This window comes from Carassius gibelio, chromosome B21 (assembly GCF_023724105.1).
Source record: "Carassius gibelio isolate Cgi1373 ecotype wild population from Czech Republic chromosome B21, carGib1.2-hapl.c, whole genome shotgun sequence".
NCBI lineage: Eukaryota > Metazoa > Chordata > Actinopteri > Cypriniformes > Cyprinidae > Carassius > Carassius gibelio.
In genome coordinates, this window is record NC_068416.1 from 15,602,849 (window position 1) to 15,629,809 (window position 26,961).

Sequence of the window (26,961 nt, forward strand, 5' to 3'; positions counted from 1 at the left end):
GAAACTGGTTAAGTGTTTCAGCTCTCATCGTTAATACCTGGGGAAGGATAGCCTGTTGAGCTCTCTGCAGGTGGCTCAATTCTCTTCTCAACAGCTTTAATGTCAACCGGCTCATTAGCAGCTGTTCTCAAACATGATTTATTGGTCTAAATGTTAGTGCAGATGTGAAAAATGTAGCTAAATCCAGCAATGAATTAGGGACCGAGAATCCACTACAACGATCGGCTTTGTTATTTGAATATTTCATTATGGCACTGGTGAATCATTTAGAGAGTGAGGGAGGAAAAAGGAAGAAAAGAAAAGACACTTTTATGTAGTCATTTCCTGATCCTCTTTGGCTCAATGCCATATTGTAAAACTACTTAGCATATTTGGATAAGCATTTAAGAACTCGCCTCTGCTGGTTGTAGTAAAATGAGTAAGTAATATCTTCAAAACATCTGAGAAGAAAAACAGCAAAATCTGTTGTTTTCAGAGAATGTTTTATTTAACATAAGCTTTCATGGGCCTCTTATATGAACTCTAATCTTTAGTTCTTTTCCATAGATGTTCTCTTGGATTCAAGTGAAGTCATTGGCTGGGCCATTCCAGCAGCTTTACTTTCTTTCTCTGAAACCAAAAGAGAATTTCCTGTGACTTGTGTGTTTAAGATCATTGTCTTGCAGGAATGTCCGCTCTCATTTAATCTATATCATCCTGGTAGAGGGCAGCAGATTTCCATTTATTCATTCATCCTTCCTTCAATTAAATGAATTTTGCCAGTGCTATACACGCCTAACCTGATTTTACCAAGTGAGACATGTTCCTGGGACAACATCGTTGTTGACCCTGGAACAACATTGTGATTAACCAATCAGATTTGAAGAACCAGTTTATAGATTTTGTGAAGTTTATGCTTAAAATCAGTGTTTGGTGCTTGTACATCAGTGTCATTCATCTATCATTTCCTCTGATTTTAGGGATTACTCATGGTTAAGGTTAGGTTTAGGTGTAGGGATATGGTTAAGAATATATTTTTGGAGTAAAATGTTGTTCCAGGGTCAACAAAATATGTTGACCTAGGAACACATCGGACTTGGCAAAATCAGGACGTGCGCTATACACCATGATGTTTTGGGGTGATGTGCAGTGCCATTTGACCTCCAAACATAGTGTTTATTATGGTATCCAAAGAGTGCAATTTTTGTCTCATCTTACCAAACTATATTCTCCCAGCATTTCACAGGCATTTCTAAATGTGGTGCAGCAAACTTTAAAAGAGCTTCAACATGCTTTTTCTTCAGCAATAGTACCTTAACTGCATGGTGAGCGCTCATATAGGCCACGACAGTTGAGTGCATTACTTATTGTACATTTTAATTCCAGGTCTTTCTGAAGCTTTCCACAAGTGATCCTTGGATCTTGGACAATTATTTTCACTCCTCTGTCAGAAATCTTGCGAGGAGCACCTGGTCGTGGCCGGTTTATGGTGAAATAATGTTCTTTCCACTTCCGGATGATGGCCCCTACAGTCCTCACTGGAACATTCAGGAGTATAGAAATACTTCTATAACCAATGCCAGTAGTATGTTTTGCAACAGTAAGGGTTTGAAGGTCTTGAGAAAGCTCTTTGCTTTTACCCATCATGAAATGTTTCTTGTGTGACATGTAGGTCATGAGTTGGGACTATACCAGCAAAAATGTATTTCCACTGACAAGGAGCAGGATTACCTTCTAATCACTGATAGATTTCAGCCGGTGTCTTAGCTTTCCATGCCTTTTTGCACCTCCCTGTCTTCATGTGTTCAATACTTTTTCTCTGTGGCATTCTACTTTATTACACAGAACTGAATTTTTTGAACTTATTTGTTAACATTTTCAGGTTGACTTACAGACACTGTTTTATGTAGCAGATGCAAATATCTGTATTTCATGAATGACTAGATGCATGGATTATTCATTTTTGAACTGATGGAACTGCTGTGTAAAGGCTTTGATATTTACATACTTTCGAATGTGTTCACACAGCTGTTGGCAGTTTTTTGAAGTGAATGCAGGAATAACACTGTATAAAACTGAAATTAGGCTTCACTTTCAAATTTCAAGCACCAATGATGGTTTTGTTAACTAATTTAACTAAAAGGTAAGTTTCAAAACTTGACCTCATCTTGCAATACTTTCAAAACCCCTGTGAGATTGTTTGATTACATTTAATTCAATAAAAAAGAATGACACACCAGGTCTTGAATGTTTCTGCGTCACGTTCATGCAGAGATTCCCTGCAGCAACATGGTGTTTAATTCACTTGCAGGAATCAAGCAGAATTACATAGAGCAGAATTTGACATCTGAAAACAGATTTAAAAGGGTTACAGTTGTTATCTTGTGTCATTGGCAATACATTTTAATGTCCTTTCAGCCTCTGTCTTCAGCCTTCATGCTTCACGTCTAGCATGTGCAGTAGTAGCCTGAGATGGAATCATTCCAGTCTCCAAACAGGCCTTTCTTCACTTCCTTAAGGTGGTACACGATGCCAGCAGAAAACTTTTTCTTATGTCCTTCCTTCTTGGATTTGGACCACACTGTCAGGGAGCAGCCTCGGCCCACCACAAGAGAGGAAACTCGGTTATTCCAAGACCATGACATGATGGGGGTGTCTTCATCGGGATAAACGTAAAAGAATTTGCCACTACAGCTTTCATCGTAGTAGTAGCTGCTGTTCTCAAACATCTGGGCGCAGAGCTTGCTTCCATAATCATCTTTCAGCGTGGCTGGGTCGGGACACTCTGCATTGAGTCCCTCGAAGAACAGAGCTGCCAGGAGAAGAGCAATGACCCCCTTCATGTTTCCAGCTTGTAGAATGAAAAGAGATCTTTTGCACTGACTTATATACATGGAGTTTCTTCATACGAATGACGTGTGTGAGAAACGTCCGATTGTCCAACAGAATCTGCAAAGGCCATCTGCAGATTTTAAGTTCTTTCACACACAGGTAAAAAAAAAATGCAATTCTGCAAAAATATTACAAATGTGTATCTACATATATTCATGTAAATATAATATAAGTCTATATTAGCACAAATATTTTAGCTTATTTTTGAAAATGTATCTGAAAGATAACATTTCTATATGTTGTTAATTGTCTTTTTAATCAGTGTTAGTGAACTGAGAATGTAATTTTAACAAAAACAAACAAACATCCCAGATGTTCACAAACCACAAGGCTTTTGAATGTGCCGACACTTTCAAAACCAGCCATATGCAGTGACTTTCTGTCAGTAACTGTATCATAATTTAGAACAGTAAGGAAATGTTCATGTTATTGAATATTTTGATTTTTTTTTTTAGTTTTGAAAATGTATGCAACAATTAAAACTTTTAAAGCATTTCATTGGTAACAAGACTGTGACATTTGAATGTGTATAGCTGTGCATACATTATAAAAAAAATGTTTAATAATGAGGTCTAACACTGTATCATATTCATGGCTGAAAAAAATAAAACAAAAACAAATATCTAATGTGTTACCATGATTTCAAAAGGTTACGTTCAAATCTAGATGCATTGCACTGTCAGATTGTTACTCCATAAAATGACATTCATTTTGTCACATACATTATCAGTAATATTCGGTTCTCCACACCCACAAAGAACAGAACAGCAAGCAGATAAGCATCATGTTGACTGAACCTGGCACAGAGCTAAAACAAACTTACTGAGAAGCCTCTGGTTTACCAACAGATGCTCTGAAGGGTGAGAATTCAAACAGCTTTGGCCTTCAGATAAGATAGCTAATTTACTCTGTCATCCAACTTATATTGTTTCAGATGAAAACGGAGTCCTTTAGTGTTGTTTTACTGTAAATTGTTCAATAAGTATCATTTTCTTTCAAATTACTACTATTATTGTAACTGAAACCAAACTTCACACAATTTTATATATATTAAAAGATGAAAAACTACTTGTTTTGGAGTTGGCCATTATATATTCAGAGCAGCTATAAAGCCATAATCATCGTAATGCTTTCAGTCTCTTTAGGGAAAATTGTCCTACATTTAAATGCAGACAATCTGATCCATTTTTCAGCAGGAGAAGCTTTAGATTGGCCAACAGATGCTCTGACGGTTACTTTAAACAAACCTAAAAGCAAGTCAGTATTTTCATTCATGGATAGATACAGTGGTGTGAAAAAGTGTTGGCCCCCTTCCTGATTTCTTTTTTTTTTTTTTCATGTTTCAGATCCTCAAACAAATGTAAATATTAGTAAAAGATAACGCAACATGCCATTTTAAGGGAAGGGAAAACAAAATCCAAAACTGCATGGCCCTGTGTGAAAAAGTGTTTGCCCCCTAAACCTCATAACTGGTTGGGCCACCTTCAGCAGCAACAACTGCAATCAAGTATTTGCGATAACTTGCAATGAGTCTGTTACAGCGCTGTGGAGGAAATTTGGTCCACTGATCTATGCAGAATTGTTGTAATTCAGCCATATTGGAGGGTTCCCAGCATGAACCGCCTTTTTAAGGTCATGTCACAGCATCTCAATAGGATTCAGGTCAGGACATTGACTAGGCCGCTCAAGTCTTTTTCTTAAGCCATTCAGAGGTGGACTTGCTGGTGTGTTTTGGATCATTGTCCTGCTGCAGAACCCAAGTTTGCTTCAGCTTGAGGTCACAAACAGAAGCCTGGACATTCTCCTTCAGGATTTTTGAGAAACAGCAGAATTCATGGTTCCATTTATCACAGAAAGTCTTCCAGGTCCTGAAGCAGCAAATACCATCACACTACCACCACCATATTTTAATGTTGGTATGATGTTCTTTTTCTGAAATGCAGTTTTACTTTTACGCCAGAAGTAAGACAAACAACTTCAAAAAAGCTCAACTTTTCAGTCCACAGAGTGTTTTCCCAAAAGTCTTGGGGGATCATCAAGATGCTTTCTGGCAAAACTGAGACAAGCCTTTATGTTCTTAGCGGTCTACGTCTTGGAACTCTGCCATGCAGACCATTTTTGCCTAGTCTCTTTCTTATGGTGGAGTCATGAACACTGACCTTAACTGAGACAAGTGAGGCCTGCAGTTCTTTGGATGTTGTTGTCTTTTGTGACCTCTTAGATCAGTCGTTGCTGTGCTCTTGGGTAATGTTGTTCGGCCAGCCACTCCTGGTAAAGTTCTCCACTGTTCCGTGTTTTTGCCATTTGTGAATAATGGCTCACCCTGTGGTTTGCTGTGGACCAGTGCTCTGTTGCCTCGACCAGGTGATAGCAGTTCAAAGAGGAAATGTGCTGGATGTGAGGGTCCCGAGTGATTTGCAAGCCCTTTTGCTCACTCTGGATGAGGACAGTTCTTGGAGAGAAGGGAGAGTTGTACCAATGATTCACTCAGAAGTCCGGATTACCCTCTGTAGTCTTCTGAGGTCAGATTTTGTAGTTGAGCTGAACCAGACAGCTATTTAAGTGCAGAGGACAGATTCAATGATGATGGAGTAGAACTGTTTCAGCAGCTCCTGTGGCAGGTTAAACTTCCTCAGCTGGCGAAGGAAGAACAACCTCTGCTAGGCCTTTTCAACAATGAGGTCAATGTGAATGTCCCATTTCAGGTCCTGAGAGATACAGGTGCATCAAACATATTAGAACATCACAGAATATTTCTTTATTTTTTAATTAATAATTTAAATTTAAAAGTAATTTAATTAAAAAAGCAAACTTTCTTATATTCTAAATTAATTGCAGACAAAATGAAATATTTCTAGATTGCAAATTATACATAGATAGACAGATAGACAGATAGACAGATAGATAGATAGATAGATAGATAGATAGATAGATAGATAGATAGATAGATAGATAGATAGATAGATAGATAGATAGATAGATAGATAGATAGATAGATAGGCTGTTTCTACATAATCTATTCAGGCATTGTGTAAAATCCATAACATTTTGCTGTAAAATAGCCAGCAGATTTTTTTAAGTCTAAAATATTGTTAGTGTTCCTTTAACCTTTAAAAAAAAATAAAGAATATAAACTATACATGTATTAGTTCATTTTCTTTTTCCATTCCAGTTTGTTACGTACCAGTATTATTTATTTATTTATTTATTTGAGTTTTTTTTTTTTTTTTTTAAGTCACGGGCTCCCGTTGTCGGAAGTGGCGTCATTTCAGAGCTGTTCCTGTAGTGGCGGCCTGGCGGGAATACTCGCTGATCAGCGTTCACACAGGCAGTATGGATGTTGAAATGAAAGAGGCAGACGGTGAACAAAATCAAACCGACGGACAGCCTAAAAAGGATGATACTGCACCAAAACCCTCAACAAATGCTTATGAACTACCATGGTACTGTTTGTGACTCGTAATATTAGAATCACTTTAATGTCGCTAAAGATAGCTAGCCTGTATGTTAGCTATGTTTACAGCAACTGAACGGCCAAGGTTGCGTTTCTCTGCAGCTGCATGTTCGCTCGGATTAATACATGTTTTTGTTTTTAAATGTGTCATTATTACTAACAGGGTTGAAAAATACAGACCCCTGAAGCTGAATGAAATAGTTGGAAATGAGGAAACTGTCAGCAGACTGGAGGTCGGTATAACGTACAGTAACGTTGCATACTGATTAGTGTCTGATGTGGTTAGTATGACACGTTTTCTCTTTTGCCTTTTGTTCTTTTGTTATTGTCGAAGGTGTTTGCACGAGAAGGAAATGTGCCCAACATCATCATTGCTGTGAGTTAAAATATGCTTTCACAACCAGGTGCCAACTGAATTTACAAATGATATGTCACTATGCACTAAAATGAAGATAATGTTTAGGGTCCTCCTGGCACTGGAAAAACCACCAGCATCTTGTGTTTGGCCCGAGCTCTTCTGGGTCCAGCTATGAAAGATGCTGTGCTTGAGCTCAATGCCTCAAATGACCGGTAAGAAACTTTAGCTGAGTGTTTTCAAACAAGTTTTCTGTACATCCAAGATTTTGGATGATCATATTCTTATTTCAGTGTCTGTTAATTAATGTTTAATTGTTTATTATTAATTTTAGTGGAATTGATGTTGTGAGAAACAAAATCAAAATGTTTGCCCAGCAAAAGGTCACACTCCCTAAAGGTCGCCACAAGATCATAATCTTGGATGAGGCTGACAGGTAAGAGTAATCTTTATATATATATATATATATGTTAATTTAAAAATAAATATACATTTTAAAGATTTTTAAACGGCTCCATGCAGCTATGTTTTTGTATTTCTAAAACAGCATGACAGATGGAGCCCAGCAGGCTCTCAGAAGAACCATGGAGATCTACTCTAAAACCACACGCTTTGCTCTGGCGTGTAATGCATCAGATAAGATCATAGGTGAGCGACGTGGCACATTAAAACACAAAATGCTGTTCATAATAGTTTGACAATGATGACAAGCTTCAAACGAACTAGAACACTGAAGTACATGCCAGCGTACACCTAACACAGAAGTCTTTCAGTTTTTCTTCTAATTTGATTGCAGAGCCCATCCAGTCCCGCTGTGCAGTGCTGCGTTACAGCAAACTCCGAGACGACCAGATCATGATGCGTCTGACCGAGGTGGTAGAGAAGGAGAACTTGCATGTCACCAATGACGGCCTAGAGGCCATCATCTTCACCGCTCAAGGGGACATGAGACAGGTCGGGTCAATAATTTTTTCCTCTTTTCATGTGTGAACAATAGTAATAAAAGTAATTAACATTTTAGGTAAATAAAATAAAATTAATATAAGTTATATATTATATATTAATTAATTCATTTAATATTAATCTTTAATATAATAGGTAAATCTTAAAATAAAATAATAAAAAAATAAAAATGTTATTAAAATTAACATACTAGGTTGTTATTGTTACCTTGTTTTACAAGGTACAATATTAATAATAACAACTTAATTTATATTTTTGTATTTTTTTTGTATTTATTTTTGATCATTCTTACCTGCAATATTTATTGTTGTAACATTTCACATAAAAATTTACATTTTAAATAAACATTATTATTATTTATAAACATTTTAATAATTATGATTTACCTGCAGTGTTAATACTTTATTATTATAATTAATAATATTTTATTTTTTATAACCTTTTTTTTTTTTAATCTAGGCTTTGAATAACTTGCAGTCAACAAATTCTGGATTTGGTTACATCAACAGTGAAAATGTGTTCAAGGTACTTTTGGATGCATTTTATTTTTGTCTTTTTATTAATGCATTGGTGGTGATAAAGTACCAACAGTATTGCTTCTGCAGGTGTGTGATGAGCCACATCCTCTGCTGGTTAAAAGCATGCTGGAGCACTGTGTCAATGCCAACATTGATGAAGCCTACAAGGTACCACTAAACATTTGCATTAGAAAATATTCTTGATCTCTTAAAAAAAAAAAGACAGACAGAAGTGGTTTATCTTTCTACAGATCATTGAGCAGCTTTGGTCACTCGGATACTCACCAGAGGACATCATAGGAAACATCTTTAGAGTGTGCAAAACCTTTCAGATGGCAGAGTATTTGAAGCTGGAATATATTAAGGTGCGTATTGTCCTGGTAGTGTCTCCCTAAGCAGCATTTACATTAGCTTTAAGCATTAAAAGTTTCATTTAGTAATGTATTTGTATATATTGCAATGATTATTTTTATTGATAATTATAAACACTGTAATTATACTTTTGATTCCCAGGAAATTGGCTACACACATATGAAAGTGGCAGAAGGGGTGAACTCTCTGTTACAGATGGCTGGACTGTTAGGTCGCCTGTGCAGCAAGACGGCTGCACCTGATGCCAGCTAAAAACAAGAGATGTTATCAAATGATAAACTCAGTGTTCTTAGTCTCCAGAACCTGTACTTGTACTAATAATTGTAAAAATATGACAGATTGCAGTAATAAAAATGTACAAAATCCTTTAGTTGTTTGTGATGGCCTGTTTTTGGTGTCAAAGTACTTCAAAATGCAGCACAGTAAAACTAACTCCACTTAATGAGAATTTGAGGCAGTTCAAACAGCCCAGTTTAACATGCACAATTAAGTCCATTTCAACAATGAATTTCCATGTTGTACCATACTGTATGTTAGAAATCATATATCAGAACAAGGGCCAGTTCTACAGGTTTCAATTTCAGCCTAGTGATACTTTAGCACAAGGGAGGAAAGTGTTATCAAGAGCGGATGCCAAACTCCACCTTCTGCTTATTTGTATATAACAAGCCTTTACTTAAACCTGCCTCTTGCCCTTATAGATTTTTGTTTCGCTTGTGATAAAAAGGTCAGGATACTCATCTGACTCATTTTTCACACCTTTATGAAACTGGCTTAAAATCTACATTGCACAGCTCTTGATGTGAAGCCCCCATGTTTAGTGCCTTTGTTGTGCAAAATATTTTAGATGTCTTTTAATAGTTTATTGTTCATAGACCATTAATTATATCATTGTTTATTAATAATAAGACTATGCACATTCACACTCAATCTTAATTGATTACTTCAAAAGGTCAAGCAATACACTTTAACAATTTCATAACGGTAAATGGCACCAAGAACAAAATGTGAAGATCAAAAAACAAAAGCCATGTCTTAAAATAGACTCATGTGTTCACTGTGTGATTTCATTCACGTAGTCTGGTTCATCTGAATAAAGAGGAAAGAAGAAAGTTATTGGTGTTGTCTCATGAATTAATCGTAAAGTGTTTTATGAGCGGCATTGGTTTAATAATGAACATTTTACCATCCTCATATCTGTTGTCCCAGTTTTCATAATTACAGCTATCTGCAAAAACATTATCAAACAATAATCAAATCATTTTTTTTTTAAACCATATTGAGTAAAAAAGGTTAAATCTCCAATTGTTTTTACACATATACATATAAACACCAAACCTGAGTCATGTTGCACTTCTGGTGTTGGAAAAACATTCTCGTATGCTCCTGTGTCCAAATTTGGATCCGTATCTGGGGAATGTAAATGAAGCATTTCATTAAAACAACTGCTTCAATCATTTTGTTCATTTGTGCAGTGAATCACACATCTGTATACACTTTTTCAGTTTTGTGATTGGTGGCCTCTTTTTTTTTATCATCTACAGCTTTCTGACATGTTTACAGGTTCTTTGGTACTCAGTTTAAAATGTGTCACTTGACCTCAGTTTTCCTGTGAACAACTGAAGAGAGTGAACCGTGTGAAATGGTTGCATTAGACAATGACAATTACCAGCACACATTTACCTGTGTTGTCCTCGTTTGCATAAAGCAAATTTGGAATTGGGTCCCTATATATAAAAAAGAAAAAAACATGTATGCCTATCAAACACACCATGTACAATTAATTTTGAGCAAGCTTAGCCTTCGTAAAATCTTAGACTTTTCAGAAAAACTTTGATAAGTATCTTGTAGACTTTTCCTCACAAAACCATGGGAAAAACAACACTCACACATATGTTGGTTCCAAGATGCCATTTCCTACAACAGAAACAAGAACATGCATTACTAGGTTATACGTTTGTATTTAAAAATGGCTTTCATTAAAAGTAATGTCTTTTGATCGTAATAGCGATGAATCTTACCATCTGTAAGGTTTTGATAACTCCATTGGATGTTACCTGTTAAGAAACAGTCAAAATAACAAAAATAAATGAATAAACAAATACATTTTAGAAAAGTACATCCTAAAATGGTACCGCAGAGTTTAAACAGTTTGACATCTAACAGTTTAAAATCTCAAATTTAAAAAGAAGAAATCTTACTCTTCACAGGCCTGTTCGTCGGTGATCGCCTGTGAAAATACAATTGATCACTTCTGTAACATTTCCTTCATTTTCATCTTTCTATCATTACTATTCAGCAAATACGTCAGTTAATGTTGTTCAGTTAAACATTAGACTCTGAATGCTTTCGGTTATGTAGAAAACATTTCCCCCACACATGACTGTAACACTACATAAAAAAAACAAGTAGCTGCACTGACTACAGCAAAAAAAAAAAAAGATCTCACCTTGAGGTTGAAGGCATCTCACTTTGGTTTGGTCTTAGCACTAAAAAAACAAACAAACAGATGGTATGAATAAAGTTTCATTCTTGGCTAATGAAGAGCGTATTCTTCTGAATCTCAGTTTTCCTCTGACAGAAAAATAAAATAAAAAATAAGTGCTTTGTAATATTCTACATATAAAACACTGACACTAAATAAGTGTTTAATGAGATGCGTTTTCCTCTTCAGAACGTGTTAAAAATGCACATCGCTTACCTGCTGTATGTTTTCTGCTTTCAGCATATTCAGTGTCTTGATTCCTGAAAACAAAAAAATTATGTAATTTATTTATTTATATATATATATAGTACACACACACACATACAAGTATTAACTAACATTATTAAATATATAAAACAGTTTTCTTACAAATCATCCTGGTCATACATCTTATTGTCCTCTTGTTCCATAGCTCAAAATAAAATACAGCAACATTAGACGACAAAGAGACAAATATATGTATAGTGCACAATTAAGAGCAGAGAAAAACATTACTATTATTATTATTTTATTTTTGTATTTTTTTTGGAGCTGAAAGTATCGTAATGTCAGACTACTTACTAGATTTCTTTCCGCAGCACAGACAGAGCGCATAAACACAACCCAGGCAGGCCAGAGAAACAAAGGCAAGGAGAACTCCTTGCTGGCTTTGGACTTCAATCATGCCTTCAATAAAAAGATTTCCTTAGAAGACATAATTCTTTTAAATCTAAAATGACACTTTCAGAGGTTTACAGATTTTTTAATATTGGCTATATATTAAAAAATCAGCATATGAGAACACGTTTCAGTCTTATCTGTTCACAACCGCATTTGCAGCTCTCACCATTCTGACACAATGGCACAAAGTAATAGTGCACAAGATAACAAGATAACACATTTTTAGTGTGTAAGGATATTCGGCGTGACAGTGTTCGATGAAGCACTATTTGCCACATGTTAGAAAAGTCTGTCTTTTTCATCAGAGACTAACTGAACCACAGGAAGCAAGTTGTGTAACTATCAAAAGTTTCTTTCTTTAAGTTGTGATTTCTTTTGTTTTGTTTTAAATTGAAACCAGGTCATTTAATGAGAAGAAATAAATGGTGTCTGATAACATCAAAACCAGCTTCCCCCGTCTTACATGTTAAAAAGCTATTTTCTTCAAAGCTATTCAAACACGTCACGCAGTTTTCTATCAATCATAGAGTTGTATTATGAAGCGTATAAGTAAGTAAACTGTTACCTTTAGTGAGCTCAGGCCTCTCGCTCCATCTCCGCTCTGATGGAAATTGCTGAAGTCAAATGAAGGACTAATGAGAGCAGAATGAACCTGAGTGTTTCCTGTTTCAAACTGAATGTAACCACATCCGTGCAGCTCCATGCCGGACACCAAGACAAGACCCCCACAAACCCACAGCAACACACAATACACAGAGGTGACAACTGCTGCTTCAAAGTCTGCTTGCTACATGTGTGTTCAAAATGTCAAGCCTTTGAAATGCAGCCTTTCATTAGCATTTGGTGACAAACTGTTGCAATCAGTATCATGTGGAACCTGGGGTTTATGTCTTCAGATGGAGCAGAATGTGATTTGAAGGAGAAAATCAAAGGCTGAGTCTTTCAGATAAACTTCTTAGAGACTGGGTTTATAATGAGATAACATACGCTGGAGGCTCTGTCGAAGCTGATGAAGGCTAGTTAATGGTTGCAAGACGTAGTTTTTTAAATGAGAGGATGATGTTTCATTATTTAGGGTTTATGACATTTGGCACCTGAGTATGTAGGTGGTGTGTGGGTATGTTTTTTCCGCTTTTTAAGCGTTTTGTAAGATTGTTTTCTAACAACAACAATGGTGGAACAGTTGACAAGGACCTTCATTTTGATGTATACTGAAAAATGTTATGCTAAGATGGTTAAAACATTGTTATGATGCAATTCAATTAATGAAGAGTCGTGTTCGAGCTTTCGCTGTAGCCGCACTTATACTTTGGAACAGATTGTTATATTTTTTTCTTTAGCCTACAACTTGAGATGTTTTTATGGCCTGTTTTAAACCCTTTATGTCTTCTGTTGGATTTTATTGTTTTTATAATTTTTGCTAGAAGACTGGTCAACTGTTGCTGTTTTTATAAATAAAATTGAGATATGTTTGAATAGAGTATATTTATTTAACAATAAAACATTATTTAATTTATGTTTATAAAGATTTTAATCACATTTCACTGTAAATTTCTATATATTAACATTATGTAACTACATTAGTTAACAGAACTGACGATAAAAAATAGTTTCTAAAGCATTTATGAATCTTATGTTAATTTCAAAGTGTACTAATCTGTTATTCAGATTAAAGGTTGTATCTGTTTATATGATTTAAAGGACCTGAGCTAACCTTGAACTAACAATGAACCTTATACAGTCTATGCAATGAACAGTCAAATGAACTAATGTTAATGTTAACAAAAAAAATTATAAATACTGTAACAAATGTATTGCTCGGTTTCTTAATGTTAGCTGATGCATTAATTAACATTAACTAAAGGAACGTTATTGTAAAAATAATATGTGAATTGTATACACTTTGCATATATTGTATGTGACCTGACCACAATATTAGTCTTAAGTAGCATGGTTATATTTGTACATTGTATGAGTCAAAATTATTGATTTTTCTTTTATGCCAAAAAAATAATTAGGATATTAAGTAAAGATCATGTTCCATGAAGATATTTTGTACATTTCCTACCATAAATATATAAGTATTTCATTTCTGATTAGTAATATGCATCACTTAGAGCTTCATTTTGACAACTTTAAAGGCGATTTTATCAATTTTTTTTTTTCTGCACCCTCAGATTCCAGTTATTTGGCCAAATATTGTCATATCATAACAAACCCTACATCAATGCGGATCTTATTTATTCAGCTTTCAGGTGATGTATAAACCTCAGTTTTAAAACATTTACCCTTATGACTGGTTTTGTGGTCCATGGTCACATATTACATATTTTAACAGACATACTTTATTATTATTATTCAATTATGTCAATTGAAATTATCATTATTAGAACTGACATGTTATTGACGTTATAACATGGAAAGATTGAAGTCCACTGTGGGTTTCCTCAGTAATAACCATGAATGGAATTTTTTTATTATTATTGTAGCAGGAAGTGATGCGTGGAAATACAGACATTTTGATCTGGTGGTGAATTAATACAGAATTTGGAGACTCATCGAACATCGCCCCACAGATGGGGAACTGATCTATCATCATTTTTTATTTTAAATGTACGTGATGGTGCGGTCATAATGTCAAAACTTATACGAGGTGTTCTTCATGAAGTTTCCTCGCCGCCTCATGTGGAAGCTCAGCATTCTGTTGTGGCTTGAAGAGTGGAGGCTGTGAATCTTCAGTAAACAGTGGAGGGCACTGAGTGAAAACAATGGAAAGTGTGACTACAAGTCAGCGTGACATTTCACAGCAAAATATTTCTTCGTGCACGTCATTTTTTTACCATTTGAGTTCTGATTCAGTGATTAACACCATGTTAGTGGGACTCTTAAAGTCTGAAAACACTGGTAAATTGCTTTTCTATTACTGTATTATCAGCAAATAAAAATTAATGGAAAAGAGTGTATTGTTTCATTTGAAGCAGCAATCAATGTCACAGATTTATTTACTTATTTATAATATAATATAATATAAAAGAATAGAATAGAATAGAATAGAATAGAATAGAATAGAATTATTTTATTATTATATTATTATTATATTATTTGATTAGTGGCTGACACTAAAACAGAATCATAAACATGTCTTACTCATCTTCTAATCTTTGTTTCAAAATGTTTATAATCTTCATGAATTTTCATTTGAATTCCACCTTTAGATTACATTAGATTTAAAATCCCAGTTTTTGGCCTCAGATTGGAGCGAACAGTTAACACGTGCACATGTATGAAAACATTAATGAATACTTACAGGCACTGCTGTTCAGGCTGGAGGACATGTAACTGCTCCCTGCACCTCCTCCAAAGCCCAGACCTCCACCGAGTCCCAGTCCTAGACCCCCAAGACCACCTCCTAGGCCTCCCCCCAGCCCAAATCCACCTCCAAGACCTCCTCCCAGGCCTGAGGCACCTCCACCAAAGCCTGCCCCCCCTGCACCCAGGCCCAGGCCTAGACCTCCTCCTCCTCCTCCTCCGACCACAGTCTTAGACATGTGCACGGTGACACCACCTCCAGATTTCATTCTGGTCAACGAGACAGATACAATGTGATTGTTGAGTGAACAAAATCTCATCCACTTATGTTAAACAATCTCACCTGTTCTCTTCACTGTCCAGGAGTTTCTTATAGGCTGTGATTTCAACATCCAGCGACATCTTGCTGGCGAGAAGCACCTGATATTCTTGACCATAATGAGTAATTTGCTAAAGAAGGGAAAAACCCATTTAGATTCTAAATCTGAGTGATAACCTAGGTTATGATATTGTTTTATGTAGTAAAAATAACTTAGTGCTTGTTAGTTTTTTTATCATTTGGTCTTAATTAATTTATGTATTTACCTTCCTGAGATCATCAAGCTGGGACTTAAGAATAAGAACCTGATCCTGGTATGTTTCTGAGTGGGAGCTTGAGTGAACTTCTGCCTCCTCCACCTGAGACTCCAACTGCAAGTTCTGTCAATGGAAAGGACATGGGTTATTCACAAGAACTTTTTATCTAGGGGGTTTTAAGCCTTTGTGACAGCATAGTAAGTGCTTACCAGAGATTTGAGCCTCTCGATCTCTCTCTGCACAGAGTCAATCTGAAGTTTGTAAACTCTGAGCTCGTCCTTGGCTGAGGTGAGTGTTTGAGATGTGGGCTGAGAGGATACAGACATCATGGAGAGCTATAGAGAAAAAAAAAAAGAGAAAAGAGGTCATGGGTTGACCTTAGCCTTGCCCAAAGCATGCTACAAGACCTGCGATACAAGGACTGGCCACTTGGGGGAGCCAGTTAGTAAAAGAAGAACTGAGTTTCATCTTGAACTGGTACAAGAATACATTAGACTTATATTATTCATTAGGAACGTTTTGTATAAAGTACATATTAGTATTTTTGGCATCACATTACAACTAGGTTCTATTAAAACTGCACTAGATATATAAAGATAATCTTAATTTATAGAAATATTCTTTTTTTTTGTAATGTTATATCATAATTGCATTTTATAAAACACAATCAGGATATATGTTAATAAATAAAATAAAATTAGATTAATTAAATAAAATGATATTGTATTAAATTATTATATACAATTATTTTAATTATTAACATCTCAGTTAATACATTGATTTGAACCACAATTCAAATATATATTTTTTATGTTAATGATTTATTTAGAACCAAATTATGAAAATATTTATATACTACATACACTACACACAATTTAAATTAGATATATGATATAATTTAAAAACTGTTTATATATAATTTATAAATATAATTTAATATAATTATATGAATAAATATGATACATATATTTATAATATATGAAATGCATTCATATAAAAATATTACAGTACCTAGTACTTAAATACTAAATCCTATTAAAGAGCAGAGGTTTCTTACACTGTCCTGCACTGAGAGGAGGGCATCCTGCTTGCTGCGTTGAGCCAGGACTTCATAGTGAGCTTTGACTTCCGTCAGTGCTGAGGTAAGATCCTGTGCCTGGGCTGCGTTATCCACTGAGATAGACACTGCTGACTTCACACCACCAGTCACAATGTTCCTCACCTCTTTCACTTTCTAACACACATGCAGATACACAAACACAAGCTTAGGCCACTGGGAAATTAATGATCCATTTTAACACTGCTGAAATAAACGGAGGCACAGACTCACAGCATCATACACCTGTTTGGACAGAGCAATCTGATCCTCCAAACCACCGATGCTGGTTTGCAACTCAAAGATGGAAAGGTAGAGATTATCCACTTCCTAATAGAGAAGAATTCGTGAGAGGCATTCATTTGTAAGCCATAAAGTACTGTCCTGATGACGTGTGTTTCGTACCTCTTTCAGCGCAGTCCAGTCAAGCTCCAGAGTTTTGGTTTGAGCAGTTTCCTCATCATACCTGAGACAATAAAGAAGGAGAGAATATGCAGGTACATCAGTAATTGTCCTCTTGTCTGGTCCTTTCTTACCCAAAGGTCATATTTTACCTGTGACAATCACCTAAGCAGGTGGTCAGAGATATAAAGTTTAAAATCCTTCACATACTCATTTGCGCAATTACTTTGGCAATACAGATGAGCACTATTCATGTCGAGTATTAAAATCAAACCACAAAGTGCCAATAAGAGAAGGCAGAACTAATATCGCTGAGCAGCAGTGAAGTGGAATATGTACTCAAATGTAATGAAAAATCTTATTGAAAGATAAAGCTGCTTCCAAAATTAGCTTTAATGTCATGTAATCAATGAAGTTTCTTTGATGCAATATTTTAATGAAGCTTTCAAAAGTTTGTGGTTGGTACTATTTTTTCATGGTTTTGAAAGAAGTCTCCAACAAATATACAGTAAGAACAGTAATATTGTGAAAGATTATTTAAGATTATTTCAGCAGTCATAACGTAAGTCTTATGTGTCACATAATCCTTCAAAATCATTCTAATATGCTTATTTGGTGCTCTCAACATTATGCATTCTGTCTGAATAAAGTCCTAATTACTTTTAAAAAAATCTAAATTTTGAATGGTAGAGTTTAATATATATTTTTCTATATTCTCAGATTCTGTGGACTCACCTGGCCTGAACATCCTCAATAATGCCTTTATAGTGTTCAATCTCAGCAATGATGGCCTCTTTAGTAGCAGTGAGGCTGTCGATCTGGGATTTGTATGTTCCGATGGCAGAGGTCAGAAGGATGGAAGTGCTAGCAGGTCCACCCTGCTCTGGGTTAGTAAACATGGAAATTTTGGCTTTTAGTACTGCGTTGTGCTGCTCCAGAGACCTGGCCTGTGAAACAACAAAGTTATAGTCATTAGAACCAATTTGTTAAAGTCTTACTGACCATATGTTTATCTGACATAGCTTGATATTTGTAAAAATGCTTCTAAATAAACCCAAATTTTACCCACCTTATCAATGAAAGATGCAAATTTATCATTGAGGGCCTGCAGCTCCTCCTTCTCTTTCAAGCGTGTGAGCTGCACCATGTCCATTGATGGGAGTGTTGGGTCGATGCTTGGCATTGGACCGGCACCTGCGTCCACTGTAGTGGTGGAGCTGAAGAAGGATGGGTTGAAACCATAGCCTCCGATTTTAAAGACTCGGCCCCCTAGACGGGCTCTCAGCGGAGCCATACCAGCCCTGATCCCTGCTGCTCTGGCTCCACCAGCACCAAAACCGAGGCCTCCACCGAGAGCGAGAGCACCTCCGCCGAGACCCAGTCCAGCTCCTGCACTGGCTCCAGCCCCAAAACCTCCTCCCAGGCCAAGACTGGCTCCTGCTCCACCCCCTCTCACAAAGCCGAGCGAACGGGACAGAGTCGAGCTAACGCCTCCACCGCCCCTGGCTCCCGAGAACAGACGGTTGCCTCCATAGGTGGCTCCAAATCTGACGGCTCCCCCACTGATACGCAAGCTTGAATCTGTCATATCTGCACTCAGAGCTGGGGTCCAGGGACTTGCCAAGGAGTCCTGGTGCTCAGTCAGGATGCCTCGATCACACTTTGTTCTTTAAATACACAGCTCCTTGAAGGGCCGCCCAGAAAGGTTCACTGTTGTCAGTCAAAGCCATATGTCCCGGTGGAAACACAGGCAAGCGTCCCCCCTGAAGGCACTGATGAAGGTAATTTAACAGCCTTGGTATGTGGGATTGAAAGAAATACAAACCCTGCAGCAACTTTGTGCACATTTAAAGAGAGTATGAGTATGAGTATGACCTGAAAACAGTTCTGCTGTTCAATATTTTTTTGGAAACTGATCCATTTTTTTCAGGATTCTTTGAAAGAAACATGAAAAGATCAGGATTTCCTGTGCAACATTAAAAACATCTTTACTGTCACTTTTGATCAGTTTCATGCAACCTATAATGCAAGAGAACATTGTATGATTGACATTTTGATATTTTTCATATTCGTGTTTAGTCTTATTCAAGCGTGCATGGGAGATAAACCGTGAATTTCATGTTACTGAGCTGACAAGTCTGTAAGAGGAACCTGTCATAAATCAAGGTGGCTGTGACAGTGAGAGGCAGGTGAAATTGTTTCTTTTTTTTTACCCAAAGGGTAAACTGGAGTTTCTGCAAAATTGCTGACAGGTATGCAGCGTGCTGTAACAGCTTCCAGGGTGTAATGCTGGGTCAGCCTATGTTTTAACTGTTACTTAATCAGTTTAGTTGTATCTTAGTTACAGGAATCTTTTTTGTTTTTTACCCCTTTAAAATAAACAGTAAAGACATGAAAAGTTTTTGTCCAGACCCTAATACAGCATCCAGGAGATTTCATGCTTTTATATCTTTGGACATATAGTCAACTGAGATGGAAAATCAGCCTCATTTTAATCATTGTTTCATTATAAGAATATTCCAGAAAACTGTCATTCTGAGATCACTGATGAAAGCTGTTGAGATGTATACATCTATAAACACATAATCAGAGATGCAGTGTGATCCCATTTAAAGATAACACCCAGAATAATAAGAAAAGAACAGATATCTGTCTTAAAATGGTCTTCAGCTGTGCTTTCTCATGCTTTCTAATAACAAGATGCAAATGATTAGAAGATGATCTGCAGTTTGGCATGGATTACGCTGAAACTTTGCCAGAGGAAAAACAAAGGCTTTATGAGTGTCCAAGCATGTGCTCAATGATACAGAAGACTCCAGAAATACAGAAAATAGCCTGGCAGAAATAAAATACCATAGGAAATGTGGCAAAATACACAATTTCAATTCATCTGCTAAATGTGTAGTCAAATATGCTTTATTATTTACATGTAAGTCATCACAACTATTAGAGTATGTGTTTTAACAACATAAAAGAGTCAGAAGTACAAATCTGAAAGGAACATATTACCAATGATCTTTTAGATAAATGTGCTTTAATATCGGTATGATTAGTACATGGTTCTGTTAAATGCTTGGTTATGGATATGGTAAATTCAAGAGGATAGTATAACAGAATGCTGACTGAGCTCCTGTCTAAGCTCTATAATATTGTTTCAATCATCATCTTCAATTACAAACAAATATATAGTCTAATACTGATAGTAACTTTCCTAACAGTAGAATAGCAAAGCTCTAGTTTTAGATCATTCCTCTCCTGATTAGACAGAGTTAACCCATTTAATCCTTATTTTATTACACCTTGAATAGACCTATGAAATGAATGGCATACAAAATAAATAATATAATAATAATACAAAAAGTAAAAAACAAATAAAAAAAAATGCTCACAATTGTATACTGAAAAATATAAACACATTTATATTCAACATTTTAACATTAAACATGTTAATGTATTTTTATCAGGTAGTTTCGGAAAAGGAAGAGTAAGAATTAATTAACAAATATTACTTTGTGTTTCATTACTGTAACAATACATTGATTGGATTCTAATCAGTTAATTATTAGAAAGGGGCTCTTGGTTGCCCACCAGGCACATATGTAACCACTGACATGTCTGCATGTATGAAAAGAGCAATTTAAATCCTACATTTATAACATGCTTTTCTGAATCTATAATTATCAAACATGGAATTTAACCAGAGGTCATGTGACAGTTTACACCAGCCATTTAAAAATGTTCACATGAAACCAAGACAGCCTGCAAAGTCATTTACTGTGTGCAAAACACCTCAACTACTCTTTTAAACCATTCCAACACAAAAAATTATGTAATTTGAGGGATTAAATGGGTTAAAGGAGTACAGAATAACAATCAGCACCCTGGACAGCATCTTGAGAGAATCCCAAATCAAGATTTCTTTCAAGCACTGGCCCACTGTTGTGTTTCACCATCCATTGATTTCCAATTATAACGCATTCAACTCAGCTGTTCTTAAATTAAAGGACAGTCATTATTCAGATACTGTGTAAAGTCCACCATACGATGATTTCAGGAAAGTCCAGTCTCATCTCATCATCAGATTATAGATGCCTGCTCATCTTACATATTTACAAAAGTCATAGTTTTCATTGGTCCAGTTATGAGGAGCCCGTGACTCCGTCGCGAGGTTTAGCGTCAGTGTCTGTCGGTGGACGTTGCGGTGGAGCGGGGCGAGCGATCACGCAGCGGCTCAGCGCGGGATTCACTTTGACGGGGACAGAGGAGCCACAGTTATCCCGCTCATATTCCTCCTGTGCCCTCAGCATCTTCCTCTTCTTCATCTTGCTTTTGTGAAAGTGATAGGTGGTCAATGACAGTAATATAATCCCTATAATGACCATCCCCAGCACGAGAAGCGCCACAGTGGATGAGAAGGGCTGGAGCACGTGCTGAACTTTCTCCGCGCGCGTCCCGTTAGTCTCGGTCGCTCCGTTAAAAGCGCCCCACGTAATCTCAGACGTCTTCATTATTCACAATCTGGGAATTCAGCTTTACAATTCCAAGAGAACTGACTAGAAATATCCGTTAGTCGTTGGATTTATTTCAGCCAGTTAGCCATCATGACAGCCCTGAAAATGATTCAGAAAGGAGAAGAATGAGGATGTTTCGAAACTTGAAACATTTCATTTTATTGAGTTAACAGACAACAAAAACTGCTTTTGGAAAATAAGGTATGCTAATTAAATATTCTATCCGTACCTGATATAACAGCCCAGTCCCGTTCACTGAATTGGTGTTGGAAAAAAGGTGTTGGTTGGAAAGATGACTGCCCACAGACCTCTGACGTATCCTGTATTCATTACGTATTCTGCGAGCCTTCGCCGCAACTAGGCTACGTTGTGAAAGCCTTGGGAAGGATGTTAATGTTTTATCGTAAGTGCGTAATACGACAGATGTCGATTTTTGAACTAATAAATATTTTCACGTTTTAAAATTTGATGACGTTGAAAGAACGTTCCCTTGCGACGTTTAAAGAAGTTTCTTACCATGTATAGGTTATAGTACTAGTAGCCTGTCGTTGTTTGTGTCACGCACGTTTCACAGTAAAGTGCTTACCAGTAAACCAGCAGAGAAAAAGTACAAATCAAATATAAAACTTTACTGTTTGTCATGAGGTAAAAGTGCATCGAAAGCCGTTCTGTCACACTCCCTGTGCGCGCGCCTGACTGAAAGTCTCTTTCATTCACGTTTAAGAATAACCACAGGTAACTTAAGCGAGCGAATACTCTGGCAGTCTGGTAAAATGACTTAAATTTTCCCTTTAAATTTGTATGATAGTTGTCTTATTTAGACTTCACGTAAACAATAGCCCAAGAGAGCGTTCTCATTCATCTCGAGATCCAGTTCGTGCTCCCCGATCATTTTTCGCCATTTATTTTTAATGACGCATGAGCTTTGGACTGCTCACTCGGCCAAGTAAACCTCATGAGAAGGAACATTTGGAGCACCAAAGGCTAGTGAATCAATGAAGTGCTCCAGTAAACACTTCACTGAAAAGGATCGCGTGGACATGCATGTAAATGAGAAAACAACCAACAATAACAAATCCCGAGAAAGATAAGCTAGAGAGAAGGTGCTGTCCAGTGCTGAAAATATGCTGTAGCTGTAAATTACATGCATGCATAAATCAGGATGCATTTTCCCTTTGAACAGGTAATTTGAATGTAAATTTCTCTAGGGTTTAAAACGTATCAGACAAAGAATATCCAAGAAATTTCATTATGATATACTGTCACTGAGCGGACAGTTTAGATTCCATTGCTAGCTACCAACCACAGTCTTGACTAAAATAATTTTCTACATAGAAAAAAAAGCATTACATCACTTGCTCACCAGTGGATCATCTGCAGTGAATGGGTGCCGTCAGAATGAGAGTCCAAACAGCTGATTAAAAAGATCATATAATAATCCACAAGAAATCATCACAACTCTAGTTAGTCAATTAACATAAAAAGACATTAATATGTGCATTTGTAAAAAACAAATCCACCAAGTCACAGTCAAGGTAACTTTAACTTGACCATTTCTCCTGGCCAAAATATGATTCCATAATCTTTAATGAAGCTTTGTAAAATTAAAAAGTACATTGGGTGTTGTTCTCTCCCATTAAACCCACCGATATATTAGTTTAGAACTGCTCTTACTTGTAAATGGTGCTAGATCTGTACATATGTCACTCCTGATTCAAACAAGCCTACTTCTTCACTGCAGAAAGCAATTTTATAAATAGAGATATGCTGATGTTCATTTAATGGAATCTAATCTGTACCTCAGGCTCTTCACTGTTCGCACTGAGTTTCTTCTTTGACACAGGAAGAAACTCTGAAATGTCATTCTTATAATCTATTACCTCAAGCAGGGTTAAGATGCCGACCCTTAACCCCAAAATGGTCCAGTTATTGTCAGACATTTCTTCTCTTGTGGTCCTAAAGTCTAGTGACAGCTGTCCCCAATCTTTTCACAGGCCAGACAGATCTGGAAACATCTTGAAACTAGAGCTAAATTGCTTAAATATCCTTATAATCTTCCCCTGGACCAAGAGCCAATAAGCAAGTCAACCACTTGGCTGACCTCCCAATACTCTATAATTAGATATGAACCCATTCACCCCAGCCACAATATACTGTACATAAACAAGTAAAAATGGGCAATTCAGTTCACACATTCCTTATAATTTACAACAGTACTGTCACCATCGGGAAATAGAAAGCTACGATCCAGGGAGTAGGAGAGATAAACAGCGCCTTGGCCATCTCATTACCTCTAGGTTGCAGATCATACTTTTCAGTGTTCTACAGTATTACAGTCTACAGTATATGGAGAGCTGCTCTCTTACACCAGATCAGATAGACCAGATGTAATAAATCTAAGCTTTTCTGTCACTAATGACAACATGGCACATCTCATGCTCACCCAAAAGGCACTGCAGTTGAACCATTCTTTATGACAGACGAGCCATGGTAACATCAAGCTAGAGGCATTAACTAGCATGGAATCTTCTCAACTGCATTGTAGCTTCATCTTTGAGGTGAACTGGAGATATTCATAAAATACTATCCATCTATTTTGCATCCTTTAGCTTTAAAGGAATAGTTCAATTAAGAATGAAAATTTGCTGAGATTGTACTCTCTCAGACCATCAAATATGTAAATGAGGCTGTTTCTTTGGAAATTATTCTGATAAATTTAGCAATGCATCACTTGCTCACCAGTGGTTTCTCTGCAGTGAATGGGTGCTATCAGATTGAAAGTCCAAACAGCTCATAAAAACATCACAATAATCAACACAACTCCATTCCATCAATTAAGTCTTATGAAGAATTAAAAGGTTTTTAACCTTAAACAAGTCCTCTATCCATAATATTGCTTCCTCGAATGAAAACGTTTTCTCTTCTGAATAGGGAGAGAAATATGCACAGATCAAGCACCAATCCACAAAAACAGTCGAAACCCGTTCTAAACAAATATTCCTGTGGTTTTTAATGTGAGAGGACAACAGGGATTAGACTTTTTCACTTGAGGAGGTGTTATTATAGATTAAGGACTCAGTTTTTTGGCCAAAAGTGACAGTTTAAAGTTAAAATGCCTTAAAGGGTTTGTTTCTCACAGACGCAAATTTTCACTAGATGTTAATTGATGGACTGGAGTCGTGTGGATTATTGTGTTGTTTTTATTAGCTATTTGAAATTTCATTCTGATGGCACCCATTCACTGCAGAGGATATATCAGTGAGCAAGTGATATTCTTTTTTTTTTCATGGAACATACAAGAAGATATTTATAGCAAACTGTCCAAGCTTTTTTTTTTCCCATTGAACTTGAATGGTTATCATGGCTTTTTCAAAGCAACATTTTTGTCTTTTTGCTGGTTTCAATCCACCCTTATTGCACTGAGGAATGCTGCTAAACTTCCAAAGAAGAAAGGCACTGAAGTTCAGAATGACACAAGAATGTAAATGATGAGTATTTTCAATTTTTAGGTAAGCGATTTCTTTAACAATCCTTCTTTGTTAAGAAAAATAATAGCTGCAATCTGAATTTGTATAATCATTAACATATGCATGTACATTAAGCTCTGGGTGCACAATGCTACAGAGTAATGACTGAAGGGCTACACACTCCTCAGTGCTGAAACAGTCATTAGAGGGGAGAAATAGCACCAAGGGAAATAGCTTTCCAGGCAGGATGAAGGCGCCTAATAAACTCATGCCTGTGATGGATGACTCTGCACACACAAACCCAGAACACAAAGAGAATATATGCAGCCCAGTCATATACAAACACAAAACATCAAGGTGCATGCCTGTCATATCCACCACAACACTACGAGTATCACCTGTCTGCAGATGTTCGGTAAAGGTGATAAGTGATAAGAATCAAAGACAAATAAACAAGTCATCTCCGAACCACACAAAGTGAGTAAAAACAAGCCCACTGTGAAAAGAACCATTCCCTATCATGCCTTCACTGTGTATTTCCAGTATACAGGACAGCACCATTAAATGTGCATTCAAGTTTCCATCAAATCAAAAGTTGAAGCCTAATGTATTTTCTAATTGAAAATAGTCTCATCAAGGCTGCTTTTATTTGATCGAAAATACAGAAACAGTAATGATGTGAAATTTTATTACAATTTTATAAAAATAAGCTGATTTTTCTGCAGCCATTATTTCAGTCTTAAGTGTAACATGAACCTTAATAAATAAAGAGTTGGTGCTCAAGAAACATTTCTCATCACTGTCAAAAACATCTGGCACTCAATCCTTTATAGAAGGTCTAAAAGATGAAAACGCAAGAATGGCTTGCAGAGCTGAGAGACAGGATTATGTTGAGATCTGGTGAAGACTACAAAAAAAAAAAGTTTTGCTGCACTAAAGATTAAAAGGAGCATGTGGCTTCCACAGTCCTTAATGGAATAAGTCTGGAACATCCAGGACCTTTCCTAGAGCGGTTCTCTTGCAAATTTGAGAAATAGAGGGAGGGAAAAAAAGGCACAAAGGACTCTCAGACTGTAAAAAAAAATATATTTGGTCTGATGAACCAATCAGCATTGATTCCAAGCATCATGTCTGAGAGAAACCAGGCACCGCTCAACACTTCCCAATGAAGCATGCTGGTGGCAGTATCATGCTGTGGGGGTGTGGGTACTTTTCAGGGCTAAAGGAAAGCTCACTGCAGCAAAATACAGATATATCCTTCATGAAAACCTGGTTCAGAGAGCTCAGAACCTCAGATTCGACAAAATGTTTACCTTCTGACAGGACAATGACCCTAAATAACTAATTAAATAAAAAACAGCTAATTTACTTTTACTGGCTTTGGCCACGCCTCACTATTTAGCAGACCGAAACTGGCCAGTCCTGTGATAGGCAAACTCAAAACTAAGCGCCACTTTCAGCATGTATTTACCAGGGTAAGACACATAATTTAAACCAAACTTTCCTAGCAATGACGATCACACAGTAGCCTAATGAGAAAATGAGGCAAAACACTTACAAACAGCTGTCCTTCTCTTTTGCCCGGCTGTTTCTTCTCTTACTTAATTAGTGGTTTTGGAAGCCCTTGAAAGACCGACGGGTGTAAAGACCATCGACACCTGCAATACTCCACCGAACAAGGACACCGACAGGGCACTTGAGTACTGCTTTTTTTCCCCCTTTCTTCGAGTACCTTACTTTTTGTATAGCTTGTTCTCAAATACTTATTTTGGTCACAAATCTACGGCCTGTCCTACTGACCTTTACTACTACACTCTCTATTCCAGTTGTTCTCTGGAACTGCCAGTCTGCTGTTAACAAAGCAGACTTAATTTCTTCTATTGCTAATCATTCCAGTCTCAACCTCATGGCACTGACTGAGA

The 26,961-nt window shown here is 36.7% G+C and overlaps 4 protein-coding genes across 4 annotated transcripts; 1 reads left to right on the plus strand and 3 right to left on the minus strand.

Annotated features, from left to right (window-relative positions):
- Positions 1-2,227: 2,227 nt before the first annotated feature.
- Positions 2,228-2,845, minus strand: LOC127985392 (syncollin). Its single transcript, XM_052587391.1, has one exon. It carries the CDS (start codon positions 2,820-2,822, stop codon positions 2,427-2,429), a length of 396 nt encoding a protein of 131 aa, XP_052443351.1. The 5' UTR covers positions 2,823-2,845; the 3' UTR covers positions 2,228-2,426.
- Positions 2,846-6,126: 3,281 nt separating this feature from the next.
- On the plus strand, positions 6,127-8,903 carry LOC127986603 (replication factor C subunit 2-like). Its single transcript, XM_052588910.1, has 11 exons — positions 6,127-6,314; positions 6,489-6,558; positions 6,660-6,701; positions 6,789-6,895; positions 7,015-7,116; positions 7,228-7,328; positions 7,477-7,634; positions 8,103-8,168; positions 8,249-8,329; positions 8,413-8,526; positions 8,675-8,903. The coding sequence occupies exons 1-11, from the start codon at positions 6,205-6,207 to the stop codon at positions 8,783-8,785; spliced, it is 1,062 nt and encodes a 353-aa protein (XP_052444870.1). The 5' UTR covers positions 6,127-6,204; the 3' UTR covers positions 8,786-8,903.
- Positions 8,904-9,412: 509 nt separating this feature from the next.
- Positions 9,413-12,380, minus strand: si:dkey-183i3.6 (LAT2 domain-containing protein). Its single transcript, XM_052588911.1, has 12 exons — positions 12,244-12,380; positions 11,580-11,684; positions 11,388-11,430; positions 11,235-11,278; positions 10,983-11,022; positions 10,735-10,763; positions 10,555-10,590; positions 10,423-10,450; positions 10,217-10,260; positions 9,872-9,943; positions 9,720-9,761; positions 9,413-9,622 (listed from the first exon to the last, which is right to left on the minus strand). Exons 2-12 carry the CDS (start codon positions 11,680-11,682, stop codon positions 9,588-9,590), a joined length of 516 nt encoding a protein of 171 aa, XP_052444871.1. The 5' UTR covers positions 11,683-11,684; positions 12,244-12,380; the 3' UTR covers positions 9,413-9,587.
- A 1,577-nt stretch (positions 12,381-13,957) lies between these two features.
- Positions 13,958-18,710, minus strand: LOC127986229 (thread biopolymer filament subunit alpha-like). Its single transcript, XM_052588495.1, has 10 exons — positions 18,131-18,710; positions 17,797-18,008; positions 17,065-17,125; positions 16,894-16,989; positions 16,621-16,797; positions 15,773-15,898; positions 15,573-15,686; positions 15,331-15,437; positions 14,986-15,257; positions 13,958-14,433 (listed from the first exon to the last, which is right to left on the minus strand). The coding sequence occupies exons 1-10, from the start codon at positions 18,647-18,649 to the stop codon at positions 14,414-14,416; spliced, it is 1,704 nt and encodes a 567-aa protein (XP_052444455.1). The 5' UTR covers positions 18,650-18,710; the 3' UTR covers positions 13,958-14,413.
- Between the last annotated feature and the right edge of the window lie 8,251 nt (positions 18,711-26,961).